Source organism: Plasmodium knowlesi (assembly GCF_000006355.2).
Source record: "Plasmodium knowlesi strain H genome assembly, chromosome: 12".
NCBI lineage: Eukaryota > Apicomplexa > Aconoidasida > Haemosporida > Plasmodiidae > Plasmodium > Plasmodium knowlesi.
The window spans coordinates 75569-96517 of NC_011913.2; the positions used below are offsets into that span (position 1 = coordinate 75569).

At 37.7% G+C, this 20949-nt stretch overlaps 6 protein-coding genes across 6 annotated transcripts; 2 read left to right on the plus strand and 4 right to left on the minus strand.

The window, feature by feature from the left end:
- Positions 1–78: 78 nt before the first annotated feature.
- Positions 79–831, minus strand: PKNH_1201000 (nicotinamide/nicotinic acid mononucleotide adenylyltransferase, putative; the record flags this gene model as incomplete). Its single annotated transcript, XM_002260027.1, has 1 exon — positions 79–831. The coding sequence occupies one exon, from the start codon at positions 829–831 to the stop codon at positions 79–81; it is 753 nt and encodes a 250-aa protein (XP_002260063.1).
- Positions 832–2236: 1405 nt separating this feature from the next.
- On the minus strand, positions 2237–5151 carry PKNH_1201100 (conserved protein, unknown function; the record flags this gene model as incomplete). Its single annotated transcript, XM_002260028.1, has 3 exons — positions 2237–3495; positions 3641–4424; positions 4573–5151. The coding sequence occupies 3 exons, from the start codon at positions 5149–5151 to the stop codon at positions 2237–2239; spliced, it is 2622 nt and encodes an 873-aa protein (XP_002260064.1).
- Positions 5152–6697: 1546 nt separating this feature from the next.
- On the plus strand, positions 6698–7636 carry PKNH_1201200 (conserved Plasmodium protein, unknown function; the record flags this gene model as incomplete). The annotated part of the gene is made up of 1 exon (XM_002260029.2): positions 6698–7636. The coding sequence occupies one exon, from the start codon at positions 6698–6700 to the stop codon at positions 7634–7636; it is 939 nt and encodes a 312-aa protein (XP_002260065.2).
- Positions 7637–8693: 1057 nt separating this feature from the next.
- On the minus strand, positions 8694–13610 carry PKNH_1201300 (conserved Plasmodium protein, unknown function; the record flags this gene model as incomplete). The annotated part of the gene is made up of 1 exon (XM_002260030.1): positions 8694–13610. The coding sequence occupies one exon, from the start codon at positions 13608–13610 to the stop codon at positions 8694–8696; it is 4917 nt and encodes a 1638-aa protein (XP_002260066.1).
- A 1766-nt stretch (positions 13611–15376) lies between these two features.
- Positions 15377–16168, minus strand: PKNH_1201400 (ribonuclease P protein subunit RPR2, putative; the record flags this gene model as incomplete). Its single annotated transcript, XM_002260031.1, has 1 exon — positions 15377–16168. The coding sequence occupies one exon, from the start codon at positions 16166–16168 to the stop codon at positions 15377–15379; it is 792 nt and encodes a 263-aa protein (XP_002260067.1).
- A 1353-nt stretch (positions 16169–17521) lies between these two features.
- PKNH_1201500 (conserved protein, unknown function) lies at positions 17522–20836 on the plus strand (the record flags this gene model as incomplete). The annotated part of the gene is made up of 16 exons (XM_002260032.2): positions 17522–17747; positions 17915–17982; positions 18164–18272; positions 18404–18457; positions 18576–18618; positions 18728–18793; positions 18924–19029; positions 19171–19192; positions 19351–19398; positions 19559–19624; positions 19753–19787; positions 19887–19903; positions 20055–20118; positions 20295–20335; positions 20536–20561; positions 20805–20836. The coding sequence occupies 16 exons, from the start codon at positions 17522–17524 to the stop codon at positions 20834–20836; spliced, it is 1023 nt and encodes a 340-aa protein (XP_002260068.2).
- Between the last annotated feature and the right edge of the window lie 113 nt (positions 20837–20949).

Sequence of the window (20949 nt, forward strand, 5' to 3'; positions counted from 1 at the left end):
GAATAGAGGTGGTTTTATTGCCCAACCCAACTGGGATAGTGATAGAAAACTAATTTCACGTAAGCGCTAAGCTGAGAACTACGTTGAGCTGTTCTCATACAAGTCATGTTCCTTTATATAATTAATAATGACAGGGTGGATATACTTCTGCAGATCTTCCGAGTTGTTCTTTTCTGATAATATCTTCCTGGCATCAGTTGAAGAAATATAATTAATAAAAGACATATTTTCAATTTTGATTAAATAGTAACTTGGGAATTTCTTAAGGATATTTTCATCAATTTTAAAATTCCCCCGTTCGACTATAATGAATTTATTTTCTGCAACTAGCTGTTCTCCATTATCCCAAGAAAAAATGTCATTCAGTAGATCAGATCCAATAGTAAAGTAAAAAGTATAATTTGGATATTTCTCCTTTAGCATCTTGAGCAAATCATAAGTTGGAGTGGTGGTTTCTTTGCTTTCAATATCTTTTAAGAAAATTTTATTTTTTAACATTTTAGGTGAATTATTATTCATGATTAGGGAGAACATATTATGTCTATGTTGGAATTCTGTTAGGTGTTTATCGTCTCGACACCTACAGATGACCACCCATATTTCGTCTATCCAGTCTAGGTTGCTGACTTCGGTGAGAACCATTTCGTGCGCATGAGTAATTGGATCAAAGGAGCCTCCATAGATACAGATGTGTTTATTCATCTTTGGTTGTCCCCAGGATGATGAAAAGAAAAAAAAAAGGAATAAAATAACTATAAGCAAATGAGAACACACTTTGACAAGCGACATTATTTTAAGTGGTAACCAAAATACCCACACAAAATTGAACATACAAATATTTTGTGCGTATGTGCTGGTTGGCTAGCCAATTCGTTAATTTGGCGCTTTTGTGACTCTTTATTTGTCAATTTGTTTATGTGTTAATGTTTTTAGTTGTTCCTTTTTTTTTTTTTTTTTACCTTCTATGTATACTACGTTATATATTTTTCCTTTTTTTTTTTTTTTTTTTTTTTCTTGTGCATTCGTTTTATATATCTCTCGTTTTGCAAAAAGAAAAAAAAAAAATGAATCAGTCAGTCAACCAGAGAACCGAATTTCAGCGTACACACACTTGCTCTGATACCTTATAAAATTTGTTAGTCATCTTTGCTGGATTGGTCTGTAGATGGGAAAAAAGTGGTATATTCGGAAGAAGGACTCTTTTTGCCAATTTTGCTAATTTCTCGAATTTTTCTTTTTCCTTTTTCCGTTTAGTGTGCTGGGTGGGCAAAAAGATGCAAAAGTGAGAGGTGTGGCGCCGCGACGTGCTCTACTGTGTTGAAGAACTTTCATGCATAAAAAAAGAAGGGAAGGGACGCCTAGCAATTATCACATCATGTGACAGATTCAACCCAGATGAAAAAACATCTGTGCTTAATTATAATTGTGAAAAACTTTAAAGTGTTTAAAAACTGTTATATAATTTCACAAAACAGAAAAGTATTAAATTGTTGCTGAAGGGGGGGGGGAAAAAAAAAGAAGGCAGAATTGTGTAGGAAAAAAAAAAAAAAAAAAAAAAAAAAATGCATAGCAACGTGGAAAGAGAAAGAAGAAAAAAAAAAAATAATAACTCTGAAGGAGAAAAACCAAAAAGCAGGTTAACTTAAAAACTACAAAAAAAAGATTTTAAAATTAAAAACGAAATACTAGCAAAAAGAGCAACAAAGCGCTGCTTATATCTATCCCTTTGGCAAAATGCTCAGCGGTCCACCCATACACTCCTGTGTATATATAAAAGTGTATACCATGCATACATACCGCGCACACAGATCTCACATATGAACGGAAGCATGTCATATGCTTATGCTTTTGTACACATATAAATGCACATGTGATGAACTCATGTACATTGCACTATACAAATTAAAAAGAACTCTTTTGGCGCAAAAAAAGAAAAAGAAAAAAAAATTATCATGTGAAAAAGTAAATTCACAAAGGGGGGTCATGGCCATAATGGGATTAAAAAAATAAAGCATATATGTGGGTTAGGTCCCGTGACGCTAGATACAAAAAAAAAACAAAAAAAAAACAAAAAAAAAACAGAAAACGGTAAAAGAAGCAAATGACAAACAACATAAGCAATCAACACAAACACGTTTACGTGTACATACATGTACATATATACACGTATACCACACACATATTTACATGTTTACATGTGACCAGTCTGCTTTCTTCTGCAAACGCCTGGGCGCACTCAGAACTTTACGATGGGCACGGAAATAGAGTCTAAGGCATCCTTGAGGGCGAAAAAGGGCGCCACGTGGATAAAGGGCTTCTTTATCACCTGCCCTCCCCAAATGGTCGGTTTTAGCAGCGGAAAGGAAAACGAAAAGTTGATACCCTTTGGTAATATTCTGATGTCAATTTCGAGAGCTTGATTTATAACGGCTACGTTGTAAATAATCATGTCCCCATTTTGCAATTTATTTTCATGTGCATGTATATTCAATTTGGTCCTGTTCAATAACGTGGAGCTGTTATTGTCAAAATTGCACACATAAAAATCATTTACAAAAAAATCAAAATAAATGACCAGCTGATCACTGCATTCAAGTAAGATCATTGGGATTTTACAATTCTGTGGATGGGACAAATTGTTTAATTCTTTCGTTTTTAAGATGACTCCAATGGAAATATTACTCTCTTTGCTTTGTACAATTTGGTACACCAACTTACATTCACTTATCAACCTTTCGTCCCCATGTGTGAAAGCATACTTATCTGTACTCTCTTTCTTTTTAACTAATTGGAAAGAATAATTCTCATTGGTAAAATCGTTTACACACAAGAAGTTTTTATTATCTTTCCATATCCTGCATCTCTCCTTTACCTCTTTTTTATTTCCTATTTTTTTGAAAATGTGATCAAAAAGGATGTTGTAAATATTGTTCATGCAAATGGTTATTTCTTTAGTGGATAATTCTTTTTTCTTTTTACTAATATATGGGGGTTCAAATGCTTCTTTATTTATTATTTTGTAAAATTCGTTTAAATGTTTTATTTCTTCAGAAAATGAAAAATTGGGGGGTCTTTCAACAGGTGCCACTTCTTCGTTTTCCTTTACATCATCTGATTTGTCCCCGTCTGCACCTTCTTTACTGGGAGCATTTGCTTCATTAGAATTTTTCCTGTGCTCATTATTTGGATATTCTTCCTTTATTTTCAACTTGGAGTGTCGATACCTCATGGAAATGAAATTCGTCTCATCGTACTTGCTATGTATAATGTCTTCGAAACAATTCTTTATGTACTGGTAAATTTCTTCGAGGTGTTCCACAGATAGCAGGTTGAATCTGATGTTCTGGAAAATTAAGTTCTGTTCTTTCATGTTACAGTTGTTCTTGATTATGAACTTTATGGATTCGATGAAGAGCCTCATTTCGTTCACGATGAGGTTGTCGCTGCTGAGGAAGTGGCTGTACGTTTCGCTGTCCAGCACGTAGTGGTAATTTTCTGGATAAATGGGGTGTAAAAAGGTGGAAAAGGTGAGGGAAAACGATCCATCGTAGGGAAGGGCCAAACGCACATTTTTTTTTTTTTTTTTTAAATTTTCACATGCACACATGCGCTACCGCGTACTGCGCTTCGTTTGACTTACTCGCAAAGAGGTATCCCCCTGAATCCGAAATGATTCGCGCAAAGTCGTTAAACAAGGGAATCCCGATCTGCTTAAAGCTGGACGCGAGGCTCAGCACCCCAATGATGTTGTCGAAGGTAGCCTTCTGAGAAATCACCTCAATCACGTCATCCATGATGCTCAGAATTTTCAAATTAACACACTCCATATAAACAGCCACTAATAATTTAAAATCTAATTCGTGAAGGTTCAAATTCTTGTCGTATATGTACCTGAAAATGGTTTTTATGGCTTGTGGGTAATTTGTCTTCAATTTTATTCTTAACTGTACAGGACCTGTCTTCTCTGCCAAATTATGCTTTTCCATTTTTTTCTCAATGATGTGATAAAAGTATACAGAAATATGTTTTGTTACAAATAGATCCACAAAAATTTTATGATACCCATATAATGTGTTCCAATCTTTCTTCTTAGGTATTAAAACTATTTCTACAATATTTTTACAGTAGGGAGAAACAAAGAACTGTTTTAATGACTTTACCTTTTCCGCTAATAATGCTTCACTGAATTCCAGAAATAGAGAATTTTCCTTTGTGTACTTTTCTTCAAATTTAGATTTCATGGAGGGTATGTTCTTCTTAATTCTGAGATAATACTGTAGCTCCATATTTTTTAAAAAATGAATTTCCCTGATTTTTTCTTTTAGATACACATAATCCACTTCCGACTTTCGCTTAATTAGGCTGTTTTTGTGGAGCTTCCCCTTCATTATCATGTCCAGGATTTCATTACAGTTATAGTAACCCTGTGAGCAGGATGAAAAAGGGATGGGCATCTGTTTTGTTGTCCATTAGTGGGGTAAGTCCACGCATACACACTGGTATAGACATTCACATACACGTACACACCTCCGCAGACACCCAAGTATACCATGGGGATTCGTCCAAACTTACCACACTCTTCTTTTTCCTTTCCATCAGGGAGTACATTTTCTTGTGGGTTAGTTTGTATATGTTCAAGAACAAAATATCATCGTGGATGCTAAATTCCTGCTCCTTTAAGCAATTTTTCAGCTGTCTCTGTATTTCCTCCAAAGCTTTAAATTTGTACTTCGTGTTCAAATGAGTAAGCTCATCCTCCTGGAGCTTGTCCTCAATAACATCCTTCTTATATTTATCATGGTGTGACTTGCGTGTATCTTCTTCTTTTTTTTTTTTCACTTCTTGGTTTTTTTTTACATCTGTAAGGGATACCCCCTTGGAACATTTTTCCTTCAAAATGTTAGCTTCATAATATTTCAGCACACTGGATTTAGACACCGGCGGTATCTTCTTAATTATATCTCCTTTTGCTTCCTTTGCTTTGGGCGTCGACTCATTTCCTCTTCTTAAAATGTTAACGACGGATACTTTATTATCACATATTGATATTAATTCATTTCCTTCATTGTTTGTCTTTTTTTCCGTGTACATTCCATAGTTCCTTCTTCTCTTATCCACCGCGTCTAATATGTTTTTCGAACAACAGAACATTTTTTTTTTTTTTTTTTTTTTTTGCACAAGAGAAAAAATAGGGGCGCACTGAAGGAATGTTACTTGGCAATGTACAAGTGGTTAGACAACAGACATGGGTGTGTCTGGGGGAAAAAACGATCCCAATTTTAAACACAATGGGAGTTCGCACTGGTTACACATATGTGTGTAAATGTGTACAACATACACATCAGCTTAACGTTAAAATTTCCCACGAGGACAGCAACCGCGGTGGAGAAGTCACGCGGGACAAAAAAAAAAAAACAGAACAAAACAACAAAACAACAAAAAAACAAAAAACAAAAAAACAAAAAAACAAAAAACAAAACAAATAAAAAACAAAACAATGAGACAACAAAACAAATAAAAAACAAAACAATGAGACAACAAAACAAATAAAAAACAAAACAATGAGACAACAAAACAAAGACAATAAGACAAAAAAACGGCTTCACGGCTTGCGTTCCACTCAAAAGGGAAGCGAACAACGCAGGGACGCCTCTAAAAGAATTGCTCACAAAGCTGCAAGAACTGCAGCAGCAGTGGCCACATTTCGCGCTTTTAAAAGAATTCTCGAAAATTCAAAAACGCAAAGTTCGATAAATTAAAGAATTCATGCGGTCTCCCCGTAGTCGAAAATGGGGGTTTAAAAAAAAAAAAAAAGAAAAGGCAAACGAGCTGAGCACTCCGCTAAACGAATGCAATGTTTGAAAAAAGGAAAACGCAAAACGCTGAACATTTGTATGATGCCTAAAAAAAAGTGGTTTAAAAAAATGGCCATGGAAAAAACGAATGCCACCAATAACTTGCACAAACAAATTTGCATGAAAGCAGGGAAACTTTTCATTTTGTGTAATTTTTTTTTTTTTTTTTTTTTTTTTTTTTTCTCATTCGTCGCATGACAGAAATTTGTATGTGTATACATGAAGTACATTTTTCTTACGTTATGATGTGCTCATGTGCGCATTATATGTGCATATGGCAGGTAAAGAGAAAAAAATGTACTTCATGTATAATATAACGCAACACGCGTTGTACCATATGCGTCCGACCCCTGGTGAACTTTTTTTTCCCCCCCCCCAATTTCTTTGCCCCACTGGTAATTTTATTTCCACGTCATTTCTTTCCTTTTTTTGCCCCTTTCACATTATCACATGCGCGAAATAGGTATGTATAATTATCCCACGCATGCATCAATATATGTTCATTCTCCATGCCAGGGACGGATTGGAGCTGGACGATAAATTCACATAAAGAGTTGAGGAGCGAACAAGCATGGCTGGCGCGACAACAACGAGAAAGGTGCAAAATTGTAAAAGCTAGCACTAAACATTTTTACAACTGTTAAAGAGGCCAACATAGCGCAAGGGGAAGACTTACAGTAAAGGGGGAAATAAGGCAACCCCCAAGTGGGGAAAAAACACATGAATGGCTATTTGCATATATCCACATACGCGTACCGTACGTACATATGACCCCACGCAGAGGTACCCGGACAAGCAAAAAAAAATGAATTAACCAACCAAAGGGGGGGAGACACACAAAAATGAGCAGCGGAGATGTAAACAAATTAATTAGCCAAGACATTCAGTGCGAAGATACCTACAAGGAAGACAAAATAAAAATTGCCAACAGACTGGTTAAAAACTTTTCCCTCCTGAAAGAACTAAATTTGTTGAGTACCATAAAAAATGAACACAAAGGAAGAAAACTCACGAATGATTACAAGCAGGAAATAACATATGACAGTGAAAATATAATTTATGCAAATAAATATATCCTGAACTTTTTGCAGTTAAAAGAGCAAAAAAGAAAAAAAGCAAAAGAAGAAGAAAAGAGAAAAACAAAATTCAATACAAAATTTTCCTCGCCAAATTTTTTAAGTGAAAATGATATAACTCATATTAATGAAATATTGTATAAAAATAATTTGTCTCTTTCTACATACACAGAAAATATTATGACATATGATAAGCACAATAATTTCAACATTTTTAACAACCAAGTCTTGGTAAAGCATGTCCATGTCCCACCCTATGATCTGGTGAACCACTCTGCCCACTCAGAAAAGAAAACCTTGCAAATGCTAACTTCGTTAATTGAGAGTTATAATGACACTTTAAGTTTAATTCAGCTCCAACAAAGTGTTATAAATGACTTGTTCTTTTACACACACAATTTGTTGAAGAACAAGCAGAGACTCACTAGAAAAAATGAACGTTTCGTTAAGGCCCACTCGGTTAATGTATGCGCGAAAGGGGAGCCACAGAAGGGGGCCTCAACAGATTTAAGACCACTACTCTGTAGCAGCGGAGAATCAGGGTATACACAACCAGTGCATTCCAGTAACCAAGGAAACCTCCCGTCTATGTACAAAACGCAAATTGATTTATATAGAAGGCATATCAACCACCTGTATCACGAAAATGACCACTTGAAAGAACACTTGAACAAGTACCAGGTGAAACCAAATACTAACAACTAACGGGAAAAGGAAGAAAAAAAAAAAAAAAAAAAAAAAAAAAGCACACACACACACAACAGAACATATGAGTATATTAGGAAGAAGCCATTTCTACCTGTCTTACGATATATGCCCCCCCTTTTTTGATTTCATTTATTTTATTTATTTCGCAAAAATTCACCTCTTTTTTTAATGGCCAATTTGACCTAAGTAATAATTAAGTGATCTATTTTTCCCTCCTCGTGAACGCCCCTCTTTTTAATTTTGCAAAAGTTACCCTATTTTTTTTTTTTTTTTTTTCGACTGCCTAGAGAACACGAAAAAATGTTCACCGTACTCGTTGTGCATGTAGTCACACATGAGGGTAACCTATGTGTGTATGCGCATTCTTGCGGATCGGGAAAAGAAAAAAGGAACGAAAAAAGGAACGAAAAAAGGAACGAAAAAAGGGACGAAAAAAGGGACGAAAAAAGGAACGAAAAAAGGAACGAAAAAAGGAACAAAAAGGGAACGAAAAAAAAAAGAAAAAGAAGAAAAAAAAGAAAAAAAGAAAAAAAGAAAAAAAGAAAAAAAGAAAAAAAGAAAAAAAGAAAAAAAAGGAAAAAATAGACAAAACAAAAGGAAAACATAATGGAAAGAGAGAAACACCCAGCAGGAGAGGGGGGAAAAAAAAGTGCATCCCCCCCCCCATTTAGGTTGTAAAATAAATAATTATATTGCTCATGCCATGTAAGGGTGTAATACTACGAAATTTTAATTCTACGAAAGAATTATCGACACGGTTGAAGACAAAAACAAGCAAAGGGTAACCATTTTTGATAATGAAAAAGAAGGATGGAAAAAACAGAAAAAAAAAAAACACCACGTTGGTAAAATGTTGAAATAATGTATGTAGTACCTGCGTATGTCCTTGTGTATATATTTTGTAACTTGGTCACGCGTTTTCACATTTCGGGAGGGAAACTTCTCCACGGGATAAATTATCTACCATGAAGTACTCTAAACCGTTCGGAAGGATCAACGCAGGGAACCGTTCCGGGCAGTGTCTCTCTCAGCACCTCCCCCTCAACCACCCTTTCTATATACAACTGCAGTAATTCACTGTTGTGTTGCAGGATGGCCTTCTTCTTAACTCCAGGGAGCTGCTATTATTTAGGAGCGATTTGTTGGAGTATGATCCAGAATTCATTTTGCAACTCAGGGGGAGGCTATTCCGTCCGTCCAGTTGGTGACTAAGTTGGCTGCTCCATTGGCCGCTCATCTGGCCGCTCATCTGTCCATTCATCTGGCCACTCATCTGGCCATTCATCTGGCCACTCATCTGACTTGCCATTTGATCGTCCAGTTGATAGCTAAGTGTGCTGCTCATGTGGTTGCCCATCTGACCGTTCACTTGGCTGCTCATCGGCCTGCTGGGCGGCTTACTCATGAACCTGCCCATCGGCCTGGACGATGGCCTACTCATCAACCCGCTCACCGGTCTGCGCAAGGGACCCCCCACACTCGCTGTGTTGCCCTTGAGAGACCCACGCAGAGTCTCTCTGTTCAGCGCCCACGCACCCCTCCCCAGCAAATCAGACTCGTAAACATTTGAGAGCTTTACGCTGTTGCCAGACAGGAGAGCCATTTGCAAATTCGTGCTTACCGGCATATACTTATTATTCACGTTAAAGAGGGAGCTAAAGTTCTGAATCGCAGGTTCTTTTCTCTCATATACATATTCACTGCTACTATTCCCCACTGAACAACATTTGCCAAACATCCAACTGGTATTTTGCGTGATCATTCCACTTGACCTTCTACCCACCGCTGGCGTTTTCGAGCATAAATTGTTTACCTTCAAATTGGGTTCCCCTTGGGATGCCTCTTCCATGGGGGGAGGAGGAGATTCTAACTTCACTTGGACTGATAAATTCCTCAACGTGTTTGCAGATTTTATTCGGTTAAAATTTAACAGAGAAGCGTTTCTCAGTTTTAACATTCCTGTGCTTGCTTCTCCACTGTTTCTTCTTTCTTCCGCACTTGTGGTCGTGGTCACGCTGTCTTTATGTGTGCCCGGGAGTGGTTGTGCTTCTTGCTCCAAGTCGTTCATAATTCTATGATCCATGGATTTTATGCTGGAGCTCGCGGCAATTTTTTTAGCCTTTTTCGTGGTTCCCCTCTTTTTTGGAGCGTCATCTGTGCGGGTAAGGCCATTTATGCGGTTGCTCACGATTCCATCCGCGCGGCTGCTCATTTTCTTCTTCTTCCGCATCTTTTTGGACGCCACCGAAGGAGAGGTAATCGAGTGCGAAGCGTTATCACCCGATGCATCAACTTCTGACATTTCCGATTTGTCCTGAGCAAAAGAACTATTGGATGAACCCATGCCTCCTATCCTTGGAGTTACAAAATCCTTGTTCCATTTATCCTTAAAAGACTTCATTTTTACTAATTCCTTTTCCATGAAGGATTTGCTTCCCCCCATTCCTTCTTTGACATTTTTACTGTTCCCATTTCCAGTTGTAGACTTATATTTCTTGGGTCCCTTCTTATCTTTCATTTTGATTAGGTTGCTCGCTCCCTTGTTCAATATTTCTGATTTCAGCTTTTTCATTTTCTTCTCCTCTTTCATTTGGGACACAGCACTTTTTATCTTCCTGGAGCTACTGAGCTTGGCAATTTTTTTAGTTACCTTTTCTTCCCCAATTGAAATGTCATCACTCATGCTCATTTTTTTGCTCGACTTGGACTTGAGCTTTTTGAACGACTTGGATTTCTTCAAAGAGGGTTTTTTTACTACCATCCTCGGAAATTCTTCATCCCCCTTAGATCCGACAACTTCTTCGTTCCTCTCCATGGGAGGAGGAGATTCATTCTCATTTTCATTTGGGTTTTGATTTTGATGATTGTTCTCATCAAATGAGTTGGATTTGGAACCCGCTCTTAAATCCTTCGAACTTAGCAACCTTTTTGTAAATAACTCATCTGCTTCATTTTCTCTCTCCTTCTTCTTTTGCTCTAACACCTTGTGAATATTTTCTGACTTAGACGACACGATTGCTTTGTTGTTTCCTTCGCTCGACATGAGCTCATGAATGCTGTCCGTCTTGGACTTACTCAACGTTTTTTTCTTAAAAATGGACAAGGCATTTTTAATAGATGTAGAAGAAATTTTCTTGGACACATTTTTACTGGGCATGGAAATGGAATCATTTTCTGCATCTATCTTCTCATTTTTATCACTCATAGATGTATCTAGCTTTTTTATAAGCTTCTTCTTTTCTGCATCTAAATCTTTCAATGAATTTTTGCTCAATGTAGCTTTCTTTAAAGTGTTAACTTTCTTCAAAAAGAGGGTGCTCTTTCTTGGGGGCGAATTTTTGCTAGTTGTACTTTTTATCGGGTCGCCGCTTTTTTCATTTTTTACGCCCTTCTTTTCTTTTACGTTGCCTGTAACATCTGTCTTTAATTTTAGTAACCCTGGGATGCCTTTCATCGTTGCCTTATGCTTTAAGGCCAATTCAGGCTTTGTGCTTTGCTTCACGGTTATAGGTGTCTTTCCAATAGTTTTCATGGTAAGAGATGCCTTTCCAATGGTCTTCATGGATAGAGGCGCTTTCCCAATGGATTTCATGGATAGCGGAGCCTTCCCAATGGACTTCATGGTTAGAGACGCCTTCCCAATAGTTTTCATGGATAAGGGTGCCTTTCCAATTGCTTTCATGGTTAGCGGAGATCCACCCTCATCCTTTTTTGTAGGTGCGTTATCGCCTCTTTTTGGCACCTTTTTACTTATCTTATGGTCAGCGCCTTTCTTTACCTCGGATTTTGTTTTTTTTGACTCCTTCGCTTCGTTCAGTTTTTCCATCCCTTTCTTTATTTCGTCTGATTCTGATTGTGTCGGTTTCGACGATTCCGCTAATTGGATCGTTTCGTCTCTCTTCTCTTCTTCTGGTTGAACCATTTCATCGCCCTTCTTTCCATCTTCCAACTCTTTCGGCCCTATCTCCTTTCGAACATCAGCCGAATTTCCTTCTTCCTTTTCACCATCCCCTTTTTCCGCTTTATCTTCTTTTTCCCCTTTTTTTTCTCCCTTCCCTGCGTCCAAGTCCTTATCGCCACTCGCATCGGCGTGTTCATCCCCATCGTCCACCTTTTTTACCCGTTCTGCCGCGACCACTTCCCCCTCCACTTCATCTGCCTCTTCTGGCCTCTCCGTTTCGCTTCTGGTCAAATCGTACATGTCTTTCCCATATTTTTCCATTTCTGATTCGTTCTTTTCTTCTAACGTTTTTTCCCTTTGTGTGATATGTTCCGTATCAACTACTACAACCTCTTCCTTATCTACCGGGGGAATTTGTTCTTCTTTTGTATCTTCATTTACGTTTATCTGTTCATTGTTCGTTTTGTCCCCTTTCTCGGTCGATTTTTCCCCCTTTTCGGGACTCTTCTCAATATCTGCACCTGCGTCGTCGTCTAATTTAGGGGCAGAGGTGTCCAGAGGAACCTCTGAAGGCTGTGCTTCTTTCCCTTCTATACTTTTAAGCAGAACCTTTTTCTTTCTATCCTTTCCCATTGTCTTAGATTCGCCTACCAATTTGGAAATGGGTTTTTTGGCTAAAATTACCTTTCCTCTTTTCACAGATTCCATCTTTAGGGGGCTAGTTTTTTGTGCATTCTTGGGTTTCTCTATAAAATTTCGAGTGACTAGTGAGCTCTTCCTTGTATTACTAGTGGTCCCATTTAGAACTTCTTTCCTTTCTGTCGCAGATACATCAACTTCTTTGTTTCCTATTTCTGCAGCCCTTTTAAGATAATGCAACGTGTGTTTTATGTTACCTTTGGGAGGAGCCTTATGCTTAACACTTTTCTCTTTAATCAAAAAGGGTAACACTTTTGGAGGAATTTTCAAAGATGTTTTTTCTTTTGGCAGTAGTACTTTCCCATTTTCGTCCTTGCTAATTTCTTTAGATGGAACAAAATTCATTTTAATCATTCCTTTGGGCTTTATCTTTACTACTTCCGGTGAAGGAATTTTCTTTGGTAAATTTCGAAAAATGCTTTTCCCTTTACCAGTGTCTAACGCCTTCCCCGTAATTCCCTCCTTATGAAGGTTACTTTTGTTCAATGTAATTGGTGGATTTATTATGGGTGACTTAATTGGCAGGGGGGGCCTTTTTATCAGATCGGCTGATTTGGGCATCCCTGGAAACTTCTGAGGAGCTGTATTACTGCTTTTACTGTTTTGCTTGTTAATGTCCTTTGGAATGCTTTTCGAAACTCCTTTGTATGGCACACTATGTGAGCGCTTGTTGATCGGTACATTTTCGTTTTTTTTTGCTAAATTTAAACTTTCCATGCTCATATTTTTGGCAAAATCCTGAGGATTAAGGACCTGCAGGAGGCCTTTCACTTCGATGTATAACGGCTCGCTGTTCATAACTGTGGGGGGAGCTTTCGGGGAAAAGGTGATATTCGGGTGTTTGCTCATGGGAGCACCCTCAAGTGGTTTGACTGTGCTACTTGGAAAGTTCTCTTTTTGGTGCTCCTCCACAGCCTCATGTTGAACCCCTTTTTCGTTCTCCTTTTCAGCTTCCTTTTCAGCTTCCTTTTTAGCTTCTTGTTCCCACTCTTTTAAAGTCTCATTTTTGTTCACGTGCTCATCTCCTTCTTTGACCAATTTGGACGCGTCTTCCACATTCAGGCCATTACCCCCCTCTCTGATTTCCCCATTTTGCGTCAGTTGTTTGGTCGCTTTGATAGAAGCATCCATGCTGCAGTTGTTATCCTTATTCGAAGTATCAAAGCCCGTCGTCCCCGCCTTTGTGTCATTTACAACATCATTGGCAGTAGTTGGAGCATTTTCATTTACTTCTACGCCTGAAATTCTTTCTTCTTCATCTATCTTCTTTGGGTTTTCATCCTGCGTTTCGATACTTGCTACTGCGTTTTCCTGTCTTTCACCTGTTGAGTCGACTGACGGGTCCACGTTTTTATTGTCGTTCGGGTCCATCGCTGATGGGATTATTCATTACAACAGGTGAGTAAAAATGGTGCACAAAAGTGACACGCAAAAATGGTCTATGTAGCCTCTTTCTTTTTTTTTTTTTTTTTCCCCCCCTTATGTTATTACAAATTAGCCAATTAAAAGTTACTACAAAAAACAAAGGGACGGACGTATTATACAAATGCATGCATATTTGTATTTATACGTAAACAACATCACAATTTTAATACAAAAAAAAAAAAAAAAAAAAGAAGTGCAGAGAATGAAAAGCAAAAAACAAAATAAAAATTTTAAAGCATGCTTATGGGTAACATTTACATGTACAAAAAAAAAAAAAAAAAAAAAAAAAAAAAAAGCTATTTTAAAATTTGTTCATGTGCATTTTACCCTGTTGCTGGTAGCTATACGAAGAAATAAGTGTACAAAAAAAAAAAAAAAAAAAAAGGCTATTTTACGTATACACATGTGTACATGTTAAAAAAAGTGCTGTAGATGATGACCTGGAAAAAAAAACACAATAAAACAAAAAAAGCCGATGTTAAAAATTGATGAATTAGAAGAAACATATACAAGCGCAAATATCTTGAAAAATTCATATATTCGTGAAAAAATATTTGTACCCCATTTTTTTTGTGTAATACAAAGTAGAAATAACATGCGAATGCACCAACAGCAACAAGCAAGATTGTTGCACTGTTGTAAAAAAAAAAAAAAAAAAAAAAAAAAAAAAAAAAAAGATGGCTAGCTTTCGATATTGTGACTTAATTTTAATCATGAAAAAAATATTGTTGCATGGTCATATTTTTTTTAAGAAAAATTCGAGAATTTTATTTTTATTTTTATCAATTTTGCTCATTAAAAAAATATATATTTTTTATTTTGCTATGCCAAATTCATATTTTCCATTCCAATAACTTTTCTATTGAATTCTCTAACTTTAACAACTCTATACGTAGCGGTAGGAACTGTCACTTGTGGAAAGTAACTTTTACACAGAAAGAGCCTATCATTTCGTGATAAAAAAAAAAGGAATGAATAAATTTCTACTGAAAAGGGAGTGTCAATTTGTATGGGTAAACATATGCCATATGATATATATACATACAAATGCGCATTTATATATGCAACTCTTCGCGCACACACACACACATGTGCACAAATTTGTAGATATGTTGAAATGGCCAAAAGGCTTAATTTCAAGGTAGTTTGTTAATTGGGAAAATTTTATACGAAAATTTCAATAAACAGAGATTCTATTGAATATTTTTATTCTTCCCTTTTGTGAATGAGAAAATGAAGTGCAGTTGAAAAAAATCTGGACACTTCAAACAAAAAAAAAAAAAAAAAAAAAATGGGCCAGATAGATTTTCTTGTTCTTCATAACTGGCGTTCCCTAATTGTTGATATTTATGATATAAATTTAAAAAAAGCAGTAAAAAAAAAAAAAAAAAAAAACTCCATTTTATAAGTTTCCTTGTGGAAATGGATTATTGTTTGTAATTTTGTTTACTTCGTCTTGCTATACTCTGTTTCATTTTTTCCCATTATTCGCATTTCTGGTTTTAGCAGAACAAAGATTACAATTTCTACAAGCTGCGTGTGCACATGTAGCGGGGTTGGGTGGATTTTTTTCCCCTTTTAAAATGTCTTACCTTTGCACACAATTGCTCAGAATTTTTGTTCCAATTTTGCGGAGCACCCCCCCTCCTAATAAACATGTATATACAGTTGGACATTCGCTTTTGTTCATGCACTTATCATCTGAATCCCCGTCAGACGGCCTCCGCTTCATTCACGCGCTTAGCAGTCAAACTATTTTCGTAAACAAATTTCGTGTCGTGCTGGCAATAGTTACAACGGTATGAAACAAGAAAATCATCTCTCAACTTCCCCTTCAAATTGCTACTCATTTCCTCATTTTTGTTATTTTCTTTTTTCTTCAAATTTAGTGGGTTAACAGATACTTTGCAACTAGCACTTGGGATGAGGACTGAGTTGCATTTTTTGCAGAAGAGTTTCTTAAATTTTTTGTCGTATTTTATTAAGAACTTGTTCGAAAGTTTTTTCATCGTTTTGATATACTCCCTTGAGATGTTCGGGTTAAATTCATTCATTAGAAATGATGCTTGCAATAGGTAATTTATTCTAATCATTTGTTTAGATGGCTTGGTCACTTCATTGTCATTAAATTTTTTTTTTCTCTTTTTTTTTTTCTTCCCAATTGGTGGTTCATCTGTTGAGGATTTATGCTTTTTTGTGTTCGTTTTTTCACTATTGGTTTGTCCATTTTGGTCTACCCCACCGTTCTCCTTCTTTTCATGCGCATTTGAGGTTTCGTGAATTTCTTCACGGTTATGCTTTTCCGTGGCAGTTTCTCGTTTTTTCCCGCCATTCCCACTGCTAACGACATGGGAGGTATCTCCTGGTTGACCCTTTTCGCAATGTTGGCAACCTTCGTTGGTGTATAATTCACTGAACTCTTTCTTTAATGTGTTGGCACTTTCTGTATTTTCTGCCGGTTGGTCATCCTTTCTACGTTCGTTTTCATTTTTTGGGTAACACATGTTTTGTATGAATAGGGCCTTTTCTTCGTGCAACTGAGGCGCGGGAGCATGTTGGAACTACGGCGCAGTAGATATACCTACACAAATCTGTACACTCTGGGTACCATGTACGTATGTAATTACGTGTGCGTAGCGCAACTGTAAATGTACCAGATTGTCCCTGCTCTGGGGTAGGACAAACGACTCTTGGCCTCACGTGCTGCCCTGTGCCTGATTTATTTTTGGCGAACGTACCAAATGGGTTCCCTAGGATGGGTTTTACGCAGATGTATTTTCTTTGTGCCTCTTTAAGAGGAAGCTCACTTGTGTTCTACAATAGTGGGCGTAATTGAGTAGGTCCCACCGTTCCCACTTTTGCCCTGTTGTGAATGTTTTTCTCCTCTTGTTTTATCTATCAAAAATGCACAATTTTTTCCTGGGCAAGATGCAAAAAAGAGAATTTGAAAATTATCACTTTTGAAAAATTTGGAATGTTGTAATGGTTGGAAAAAATTGAAGTTACTCATTTGTTCTTTTTTTTTTTTTTTTTTTTTTTTTTTTTCCAAGAGCATTGTGCATTTTTTTTGGTAGCGCTCCGCGTTGTCCCATTTGTACATAAACATTACATATTTGATAATGGCCATCCTTTTTTTTTTGTAAGAAAAAAAAAGTTGTCATTTGGGGTAGACCATAAAAGGATGAATGAAGGCCAAGTTATTGAAGTTCTGTATTTAACCATCCTCCCAAGCAAGCCATTTTTGAAATTCCTCAGTTGGGCATTAATTCAACGGTTTGGGTGAAAGTCTATAAAGGGGAGAAAAAATATGCGCTGTTTGATCAATTTTCAGCTTGGGCACATTTTCTTCTCGCGTTTGTTCCATCACTTTTTTTGTACTTCTCCCAAGTGGGCCCCCCCCAATTGTGAACGAACCACTCGGAGATCAACTGTCCACCACTTTGGGCGCAACTATTCGGGTTAAGCGCACATTATCTCGCTGAAATTAAAGTAGGTAAAAAGCAAAATAAATGGGAATGTCTTCGATTCACTTCCTCCAAAAGGTATACCAATATGTGCATATTTCATACGCGCATGGGGCGTTTTGCATTCCCCCTCCTCTCTTTTACACACAATTCCTCCGTTGTGTACCTACACATACCTCACGAGATGTAATGGACATGCCAACAAATTGCAACATCGTTAATATTGTAAGCATTATTTATGAATTAGCATTTTTCCCCTCCTGTGTGAAGCAAATTACTTTTTATGAATTCCCTCAATTAGGTTCCTCCATCGAGTAAAACGAAAAATTTCATTAAGTTGCACAACAGAGGTAAATTGTTTCACTTGTGCTTCTCCCCACTACTTTCCCCCCAATGAATGGCGTAAGGTTGATCCCTCTCGTGGTGCTAATCACCACCCTATGTAGTTATACATCTTTCTGCCTGAAGCCAAATGATGAAATTACAAATGGCCCTGTAAAAATACAAAGTGGGAATTTGGAGGAAAGGATAACTCTACATTGTGGGGGAACTCACTCTGTGCACATTTTGGACGCTAGTTATGGAAATCCGTCCGTTGATAATTTTCTCATAAGAAAAAGTTAGCTGATAAATGACACCACGCATATTCAGTTGGTGCATGCATGTTCAGTTGGTGCACGCATGTTAAGTGCGTACTGAGGTACATATTCCCACGTGTGTGCTAGTGGCCCATCTTGGAAAATGCTCCAACGTGACGACTCCTTTGTACCATGTGAACTCCCTCAGATCCCTTAGATGCACCGCACACCCTGCCGGTTGTTCAGATGTTATGTGAAGGGAAACCCAGCTGCGATGTAAAAATGAACAATTCGGTGAAGCCTCACATTTGACGTGAGCTTCGGTGAAAATAGAAACATTGATAAAGAGGTGATGCTGGTGGGGAGGTATTCACTAAAGTGTTTTTTTTTTTTTTTTTTTTTTTTTTTTTTACTCTGCGTATGGTTTCACTGTCCATTTATGCATCCCCTATCTCAGATCCCTGTCAATGACGAAACGTTCAAAGTCTTATCCATGATAAAGGACTTCCACAAACTTGTCGTAAAATACACCTGCACGTCAGACGCGTTGGAGACATTCCCCAAGTGTACGTAAAAGGACTTGTCTATCATTTTGCACCCACCATTAAATGGGGAAAAAATGGAAGGAACCCATTTTATTTTAATATGTTTGTGCGCTACTCATTCCTTTCTCCATTTGATTTGTCACTTCTTGCAGACAACGTAAAGGCCCGAAGAGGGGGCGACAACACCTGGAATATTGAGTTTGAAGGTTTTTTTCTAAAAAGAGTTGAGCAGTAGAGGGGCCAGTGAAGGCGCATGCGTTTCTCCACTTGCGGGAGGGTCACCCTTCTCACTTTCTTCATTTTTTCTACCTCCCAATTACATAGGTGAAGAGGAAAAGGAGGAACTGTACCTTCACGTGGAGGACATGTAAAGGGGGAAAATATGGAGATCTGCCGATGTGCAGCTACACGTCGGAGAGTGCCCCTCCTGCCCTTTTTGCCCTTTCTCACGAGAGAATCTCCTCCTCCTTTTGCAGAAACGCCCTGTGTGAAAAACCGTTGCTTAGGAAAAAATACATAGACGTGAACGAGGCCGAGAAGGAGTAAGCATGTAGCACATTTAAAAATTGGAACGAGTCTCCTCATTATTTCTCCTTCCTTCACAGTATTCTCTTTGTAAACATATTTCCCCACCCCACTCCCTTGTCTCTGTGTGTGCTTTGTCCAAATCAGGTGTAACGCCTTAAGTAACTGCGTTTTCATAATTTTCAATTACGATGGATACACACTGTGTGAGTCCTCCTCGTACAAAAATGCAACAGTTCAAAGGAACTCCAAGGTGAGTTAACGATGTTTTCCATATCCATGAGGGAACAAAATGGGGTGGCACCTGCTCATGGGGGATGGACCTCCCTTTGTATGCCTCTGCAAAAGGGAAAATTTTCTTGTTCATTTTTCTACCCCAATTTCTACCCCTCAGATTTATATCAAAATGTCTTACAGTAAATAATAAAAAAAAAAAAAAAAAAAAAAAAAAAGGATGCCTCCTCCGGGAGCTCTTTTATATCTTTAAGCACGCAATATCGGCATAAGCAGAAAGGTACACATTCACCTGTATCACCAATACCCCCATGCGCGCACCTCCTCCCCCGTTTAACAGTCATCGGAAGGCCACCCCACAACTACGAAGTATTTCCAAATGTTCAAGGTCAAAAGAGGGAATTTTCCTTTGCCATTTTGTTGGCAGTTGTATATATGCTGACCACTTAGAAGAATTCCCCCCAACGGGCAGACAGACAGACAGACACAGACACACCTCGCGGTTGCCACGTTGAAGAAATCTCCACCTCCTTTGTTCACCATTACAGGGGTATGCGAAAAGAAGGATGTAGTGTTCGAGATGAACTCAGCTTTACGCTTGGATGACCTATACGGTAACAGGAGAGGCAAATTTGTTTTTCCCCCACTGCATGCGAACAAAAATTGGCAAAATGTATGACGTGAAAACAGTAGGATTCCACATTATCTGTTTTTTTTTTTTTTTTTTTTAAATCCCTTTCAGAGAAATGCAGGGAAGTCGACTGTGACTACTTCACGGTAACGACTTTTTAAAAATGGCTTGAAAAAAAAAAAAAAAAAAAAAAAAAAAAAAAATACACATGAAATCGATACTCTCCCCTTGTTTTTTTCCCTCAGATGTCCACGGCTAATGGGTAAGCACAGACAACTCCCATTTTGCACACGTATGTGTGTGTGTGTGGGGAGGAGGAGGAACACAACGATAAGTTGAAGAGGCACGGAAAAGGAAACCTAAACCACACGTAACTCAACCCATTTGTAACTTTTTTTTTTTTGCCCTTAAAGAGTAAAAGGTGTTCCTAAAAGCTTCCGGAACTATGCCTGGTTTTGCAAAGGATTCCCCAAATATGTAAGCCGCGTCTGAGGAAGTCTAAAAATACAATGGTCAAATAGGAGCATAGGGGATGGGGGGGGTAGAATAAGGGAAGGCACATTTCCATTTCCCCCTTTTTCTGCGATGACCGAGTATTTTGCAAAAAAAAAAAATAAATAAATAAATAAAAATAATAACGTACATAAATGCAGGTCTCCCATGAAGGGTTTATCTTTGGGAAAAACAACAAAAGGTAACTTCCCAAAAAAGAAAAGAATAAAATAATAAAAAAAAAAAAAAAATAAAACGAATGAGAGAAAGAAGAATCTACCCGCTTCGCTTCTTCCCCCTTTCTGATAATTTTTACAAAAAGGGGTCGTACGTGGAGTGCCTCTTGACCTGGTGTGTTTTTAATATTTTCCGCCCTTCTTTTTCGTTTTATTTAATTTTCAGTTCGAAGGAGCCGAAGCGGAGAATGAGTAAAGAAAAAAAAAAAAAAAAAAAAAAAAAAAAATACAAAAGGGGAAATAACTGCATAGCTGTGCTTAGAACACCTGCCCGTTGGACGTTGTTTCGTGTCCCCGTTTTTGTTGCAAACATGAGGGTGGGGCACCCATATAAGTTACTGGCACATGCGTGCAAAGCTGTCGTCGTGGAGTTATTTCTCCTTTAATCCACCTTTTTTATTTTATTTTTTTTTTTTTTCCCGAAAAATAAAAAAGCGATCAAGGGGTTCGAGGGACCCTTAAGATGAAGAAGGGGTAATTGGAAGTGGAGAATCCAAAGGGAAGCCTCTCAAAAGGAACCTCCGATGCTTTAACATCGCAAGCCTACTTCTTATATTTGTGATATTTCCGTTTGCATCTT